At 54.5% G+C, this 7,500-nt stretch overlaps 1 protein-coding gene across 2 annotated transcripts in view; it reads right to left on the reverse strand.

Moving 5' to 3' along the window:
* The window catches only part of LOC139402122 (retinoic acid-induced protein 1-like), a 17,545-nt gene extending 12,270 nt beyond the window's left edge, over positions 1–5,275 (reverse strand). For both annotated transcript variants that reach the window (XM_071146194.1, XM_071146193.1), the window contains exon 1: positions 1–5,275. This exon is cut by the window's left edge and continues 1,451 nt beyond it. In XM_071146194.1, the coding sequence (XP_071002295.1) occupies positions 1–5,275 (5,275 nt within the window).
* Positions 5,276–7,500: the final 2,225 nt, after the last annotated feature.

The raw sequence follows: 7,500 nt of genomic DNA on the forward strand, positions 1-7,500 counted from the left end.
TGGTCCTGGTGGGTTTGTTGGCGCCGCTCGCCGCTGCAGCGTCTGGCACACCTGATGGGAGTGGCTCCGGCTGCACCCCCTCCCCGGTGTTCTGCTGCACCCTTCTCTCCTGTTCTGTGTTCTGGGCCCCCGTGGAGCTCCCCACGTCTCTTGCTAACTCCTCCCGTGACACATCAGGGGCGCTCACCGCCGCCACTGGGGCCTCGCTCTCCTCCGAGACGGGCAGCGACACAGGCTTTGACGTCACTTCATCTACTGTCGCCTCTGTGCTCTCGGGCTGTGGTGTTGGCGGGTGTTTCTTCGAACCGGTGCCCGAGTTTATTTTCTGAACCATGGCCTCGTATTTCAGACCCCTGCCTTTGCGCGGGGGGAGGTACTTGGTTTTAGTGGGACACTGAGAAGGGACACTGGGCATTTCACTAACCACATCACCATCAGCCATCGTTGGAGGAGGGTTATCTTTGGTCAGCACAGTGATCAGAGAGGTCTTGATGTGCCTGCCTCTCTTTAGCCTTCTCTTGGGCCCTCGGACACCCATCTCATTGGGTTTGACTAATGGAGGCTGGTTGGCCTGGTCAGAATGGGGAGTTTCAGGCTGGGGCTGTTGTGGTTTTGGTTTTGGTTTTGGACCTCGCTTTTTCTTCACCGGAGGCTCTAGAGGCAGAGGACTGGGTTTTCTTTTGAGTGGAGGTACAGGTGCAGTTTCAAGAGGTACAGCTACAGTCGGTTCTTTAGGTTTCTCAGGTGGAGCGACAGGTATACTAATGTCTGTTACACTGTTGTCTGTTACACTGTTGTCTTTTATGCTGGTGTCTGTTACGCTGGTGTCTGTTACACTGGTGTCTGTTACACTGGTGTCTGTTACATTGGGGTCTGATACACTAGTGTCTGTTACTCTGGTGTCTGTTACACTGACGTCTGTTGCAATGGTGTCGGTTTCACTGGTGTCTGGTTTACTGGTGTCTGTTATACTGGTGTTGGTTTTACTGGGGTCTGTTACTCTGGTGTCTGTTACACTGGTGTCTGTTACACTGGTGTCTGTTACACTGGTGTCTGGTTTACTGGTGTCTGTTATACTGGTGTTGGTTTTACTGGGGTCTGTTACTCTGGTGTCTGTTACACTGGTGTCTGTTACACTGGTGTCTGTTACACTGGTGTCTGGTTTACTGGTGTCTGTTACACTGGTGTCTGGTTTACTGGAGTCTGTTACACTGGTGTCTGTTATACTTGTGTCTGTCTGGTTAGGAAAGACAGGGATGGCTGGCTCTATGCTCATACGTTCCTCATTTTGTAACACTGCATTGGGCTTTGTTATACCTGTCAGGGTTTGAGTCAGGATTCCCTCAGATTGCGCCTTCTCTTTTTCCTTTGGAAGCTTATCCTGGGGGGGCTTCCTGGATCTCAGGACCATGTTCTTTCCGTCCTTGCCTGGAGCTTTCACTTCCTGTTTCCCATCACCTTGCTGACTGTTGATGCTCAAGCTCTTCTGGCCTCTTCCTGGACCCCCTGTTATGGGTGGAATGGGACCTTCCTGTTCTGCCAACTTCGACTTAGAGCCCGTACCCCTGGGACGACCACGGGGTGCTCCTTCAGTTGGTTTTGGACCAGGTTTTGGTCCTGGTTTTGGACCCGGTTTAGGCCCTGGTTTTAGAACTGTTTTTGGGCCTGGTTTAGGCCCCGGTTTTAAACCTGGTTTTGGGCTGGGCTTCGAATCGGGTTTCAAACCTGGTTTTGGTCCTGGTTTTAGACTTGGCTTTGAACCTGGTTTTGGCCCTGGTTTTAGTCCTGGTTTAGGCCCTGGTTTTAACCCTGACTTTGGGCCTGGTTTTGGGCCTGGTTTCGAACCTGGTTTCCGCCCTGGTTTCCGTCTTTCAGGGGGCTGGGGATCCTTAGGAGGAGTGTCCTGCGCGTTGAATGAGCGAGTGCACATTCTGGAGCGGGAGCCCTCAACAAGCAGTTTGTGTGTCTCGCTCGTTGTGATTATGTCCTGGTGAGCGGCCATGTCTAGCTGATCGGAGAACAGAGCACTCTTGCTGGAGGGCATGCAGGGTTTCTGCGGTGGCGAGGGGGCACTCTCCCCCTCTCTCTCCACACTCAGCTGTCTCCTGAATTCCACACCTGAATGCATCAGTCTCCTCCTGCCTCGGCCGTGCTTCCGGCCGAAAGCCTGCGGGTGTGCAGATGGGGCCACGGGTTCTGGCTTGGCTGAGGGGGTCACAGCGCTTGGGCAGCTGATGCCCGGCTCCATGTCCTCATCACCTTTCTTTGGCGAGGGTGGGGTGTTGGCCCAGGAGGGCGCTGAGTGCAGTATGGACTTCCCCGGCAGCTGAGGGGAGTCAGGCTCCAGCACGTTGGAATCGCTGTGATCAATATGGTCCCTGGTGTGAGACGGAGCTGGAGGTGTTGCTATCTCGCTGAGAGCTGAGAAAACCATCATGGCTGAGTGAGACTGGGGTGGAGTGTCACAAATGGCTGACCCACTTTCTGGGGATTCTACTGCTGCTGCTGTTGCATCCGGTTGTGCTGCTTGGCTTTCTGTCTCTGCAGACTCTGTGTTACTGTAAGGCTGAGGCTCAGCCAGGCTCTGGCCTTCTGTTCTGCTGCACAGTTCTCCAGAAGGCTCCTCCTGTGGGCTCGTTCTATTGTTGAGGTCCCTCTCAGTTGATGGCAGGCTCTCACTCTCTTCTCCCTCTCTCTCCTCAGCAGACAGAGGAGAAGATATGGAGTTCTGCTTTCTCTCCTCCTCCCCCTCCTCATCCTCCTCCTCTTCTTCTCTGCTCTCTCTCTTCTCTGAGGCGGAGAGCCTCTGGTCCAAAGCCTCGCCCCGTGGGGTAGGGGATGTGTTCTCCGAGCTGTCTTCCTTCTCTGTTAAATATTCATCTTGGTCAAGGTCACCCCTGGAAATATAGGGGGATGTCTTCACTGAGCTCTCAGAGTCAGTGGGAGATTCGGATTTGAAGGCCTCTGATTTCATCTCCTGGCCCAGGTCTCCCTTGTGGCTGGAGTCTGAGAGGCTTGGGGACTTATCCGCCGAGTCCCCTTTGCCTCGGTCATATTTGTTTTGTATCTTGTGGTACATGTTCTCGTCGTAGCAGTAGCTCTTTCCCTCGGTCACTGCTTTGTTGATCTTGCTATACAGCGCTGGGCCTTTCTCGTCCTCTGGCCATTTCTCCCGCTTCTCAGAGGTATCTGTGACATTATCGCTGCCTCTGCGGTCACTCTCGCTGTCGGAGGTCTTTTTCACGCCATCATCCTCGTAGTCTGCTATTTTCTCTGTCCAGGCCAACTCCTCAAAGTTTTCCTTCAGTGGCAAGCCAAGACGTTGGATGTCTGGAGGAGACTGGCTCTCCTGCTTCATGGGGCTGGGAATCGTCACACTCACGGGGGACCTCTCATCCCCCACGCTCTTCATGGGGGTTTGTCGGGGTTCGTGTCCCCCCTGTGACCTGGGGTCAGGGGTCATGTTGTCCCTGGAAGCCACGCTCTGCAGGCCGGACACAGAGTCACCAGACCGGGTGGACATGTCATCCGGTGAGGTCATGGAGCAGGATGAGGCCGTGTCCAGGCCCAAGTGTGTGTTGTTGGGGGCCTGAGCTGGGCTCCTGCCCTGGCCGCAGTAGTAGTACCCTCTCTCCAGCTGCTCGTCAGAACTACTGGAGTACCCCCCCTCCTGCATCTCCATGGGGACGAGCGGGTGCTGGTTTGTGCTGTAGGGGTCCTGCATGGGACCCCCACCGTGCTGAGCCTCGGGGCCTCCTGGCACTCCTTTGTAAACCTCTTCCTTCTTGGAGGAGCTGCCTCCACTGCTCCCAATGCTGCTGCGCTTGGCCCCCTTCTTGTTGGCGACCATGGCCTCGGAGAGCAGCAGCTGCTGCACATTGTTGGAGATGTTCTCCACCTGAGAGGTGAGGGCATTCAGGCTCCACAGGCTGGGGTTGGCAAGCAGCTTCTCGGAGAAGCGCTCCTTCATGGAAACCCCCTGTGTGTAGCTGTGCTGCGGGGTTGGGTGGGCCACGTTGGGGGACGAGGACGGGTGGGAGCGCGGCGGCATCAGCAAGCCCTGGTCCTGCAGACCCGCTGAGGAAGAGGAGGACGAAGAAGCCGCCCCTGGGGTCATTGGTGGCTGGCTGTACTGGAAGTTCTCTGGATTGGTCATCAAAGGGGAAGGGGTGGAGCTGTAGGAGGGCGAGCGGCCTACAGAGCGTGCAGGGGAGTGGCTGGAGGCGGGACTACATGTCTGGTAGTACTGCTCAGGGGATCTGACGGACAGCTCGGACAGACAGTAGTTCTGCTGGGGCTGGCTGAAGTGTTGGTATTTGGGGTGGGTCTCCTGGGGAGTGGGAATGCCTTGTAGTGGGGGCTGGGGCTCATAGCCACCCCTGGAGGGAGTCTGTTGGTAGCTGTAACTGTTCTGGGGTGGCGGGCGGTATCCCCCCTGCTTCAGACCACTGTGGCTGCCCATCTGCCTAGTGTACTGGGAGCTGGGCGGCATACTATATCCCTTGTAACAGTGGGGCATTGGGCTGCACTTCTCCATGTAGGAGGAGGAGGATGGCGAGGGGGACGGGGGATGTTGGGGGTAGTGGAGGTGGCTCTGGGGGTACATCAACGGGGACTGGCCTGGGTTTGCGGGATGGGGCTGGTGGTGTGGGCTGGTGTAGACCGGAGCGGAGGCCTGGTGGGGCTGGTGACACTGGCTCTGGGAGTGAGCCAGCATGTTCTGGTCCAGATACTGGGAGGACCCAGGGGGACCTGGCTCCATCCTGCCCACCATCTCCTGCTCGTACTGAGCTAGCTGAGCTGGGTCGTCCCACTTAGACTGATGGAGGTGGCCTTCACTCATATACTGGGCCGGGTATCCCCCCGGGCCCATGTGATTGCTGTAGCCGCCTGCCTGCATATGCTGGGGAGTGGGAGGAGGTCCTTGGCTCCCCCCACTGTAAGCCTTCTTATCATGAGGCGTCGAACCTCCTCCACCACCCACACCACCACCCACACCGCCTCCATTACCCTGGGGGTATCCAGGGTATGCCTGCTGGCTGTAACAGTCCTTAGGTCCAGGTATGGGTCCACTTCCTGGTCCAGGTCCGGCTCCTGGTCCCGCTGGAGGCATCCCTGTAGCGGTGGCCAGCGAGTGCGCCTCGTAGACCTGCCTGGTCTGTCCGTGGTGGGGGTGTTGTCGGTAGCTCTCCAAGCGTGATAATTCATGGTGCTCCTGCTGGTAGCAGGGCTGGTTGCCATGGAAACCGCTCCTCTCTCTGCTGAACGACTGCATGGCTCCAGCTATAGGAGGGGCGGGGGGAGGGAGGGGGTCGGGGGTGGGGGTGTTCTGACAGAGAGAGAGAGAGAGAGAGAGATGAGAGAGAGATGAGAGAAGGAGTGGAGAGGGAGATGGGGAAAGAGGGGGAGGGATAGAAAAACAGAAGAGAGAAGGAGGGGGTGTTAGTATCACAGAGCCAGGACATTACATCTCTACCTTCACGTCTCTAACCCCAACATCCTTTATCTCACCAGGAAAGATCAGAGACACAACAACAAAGTCTTGCCTTTCTGAGATCAATTGACTTAATATCATGTTCAATTAAAAGAAATGCTCGATTTGAATTCACAAGTAATGTTACTGTACACACCTGTACACACCTGTACACACCTGTACACACCTGTACACACCTGTACACACCTGCACACAGCTGTACACACCTGTACACACCTGTACACACCTGTACACAGCTGTACACACCTGTACACACCTGTACACACCTGTACACACCTGTACACAGCTGTACACACCTGTACACACCTGTACACACCTGCACACACCTGTACACACCTGCACACAGCTGTACACACCTGTACACACCTGTACACACCTGTACACACCTGTACACACCTGTACACACCTGCACACACCTGTACACACCTGTACACACCTGTACACACCTGTACACAGCTGCACTGGAAATACATTCAAATGATTCATTTTCCCTTGACAGATTCTAAGCAACGGACATATCTTCTGGGCAAGATAAGATGGAGTCTGGACTCTGGTCAGGGAACAGTGAACAAGCTAGAATACAGCGGCCATTTCAACCATCTCAAGATGGAGGGAGCTAGCCCGTTGTTGGCGGAGCTAGCCCGTTGTTGGCGGAGCTAGCCCGTTGTTGGCGGAGCTAGCCCGTTGTTGGCGGAGCTGGGATTGTGAGGTCATGCAGGAGGCAGTGTGAGTCAGACATGTCTGTTAATGTGAGCTGCCGTCCAAACCAAGCCTGCCACGCAAGGACACGGCCTCTGGAGGGGAAACCAGAATAGACGGGGCACAAGAAAACACATAACCAGATAACTTGTGTGATGAATAGGTGAGGTGTTAAGAGATAACTGTCGATTGAGATGTTCTGTGACCAAATCCCGTCAATGTCATTCTGCATGAAAAATCTCATGGGAATTTTCACTGTGTTTTTGTGAGGCTATTGTTACTCAATATTTACTTGTAATATGCAAGCACATGTTTCAGTATCACATTACAGCCATTAGCCCTCTCTCTCTCTCTCTCTCTCTCTCTCTCTCTCTCTCTCTCTCTCTCTCTCTCTCTCTCTCTCTCTCTCTCTATCTCTCTCTCTCCCTCTCTCTCCCTCTCCCTCTCCCTCTCTCTCCCTCTCCCTCTCTCTCTCTCCCTCTCTCTCTCTCTCTCTCTCTCTCTCTCTCTCCCTCTCCCTCTCCCTCCCTCTCCCTCTCTCTCTCTCTCTCTCTCTCTCTCTCTCTCTCTCTCTCTCTCTCTCTCTCTCTCTCTCTCTCCCTCTCCCTCTCCCTCTCCCTCTCCCTCTCTCTCTCTCTCTCTCTCTCTCTCTCTCTCTCTCTCTCTCTCTCTCTCTCTCTCTCTCTCTATCTCTCTCTCTCCCCTCTCCCTCTCCCTCTCCCTCTCCCTCTCTCTCCCTCTCCCTCTCCCTCTCCCTCTCCCTCTCTCTCTCTCTCTCTCTCTCTCTCTCTCTCTCTCTCCCTCTCCCTCTCTCTCCCTCTCCCTCTCCCTCTCCCTCTCCCTCTCCCTCTCTCTCTCTCTCTCTCTCTCTCTCTCCCTCTCTCTCTCTCTCTCTCTCTCTCTCTCTCTCTCTCTCTCTCTCTCTCTCTCTCTCTCTCTCTCTCTCTCTCTCTCTCTCTCCTCTCTCTCCTCTCTCTCTCTCTCTCTCTCTCTCTCTCTCTCTCTCCCTCTCCCTCTCCCTCTCCCTCTCCCTCTCCCTCTCTCTCTCTCTCGCTCTCTCGCTCTCTCGCTCTCTCTCTCTCTCTCTCTCTCTCTCTCTCAATTCAATTCAAAGGGGCTTTACTGGCATGGAAACATGTTTACATTGCCAAAGCAAGTGAAATAAACAATAAACAAAAGTGAGAAAACACACAACAACATCCACAAAAAACAATTTGAATTTAATAGTAAATATTGCGCTTGAATTAAAAAAAAAAAGATAAAGACGTTTCAAGTGTTATATTGTCAGTTATGTACAGTGTTTTAGC

This window comes from Oncorhynchus clarkii, unplaced genomic scaffold, assembly GCF_045791955.1.
Source record: "Oncorhynchus clarkii lewisi isolate Uvic-CL-2024 unplaced genomic scaffold, UVic_Ocla_1.0 unplaced_contig_640_pilon_pilon, whole genome shotgun sequence".
Taxonomy (NCBI): domain Eukaryota; kingdom Metazoa; phylum Chordata; class Actinopteri; order Salmoniformes; family Salmonidae; genus Oncorhynchus; species Oncorhynchus clarkii.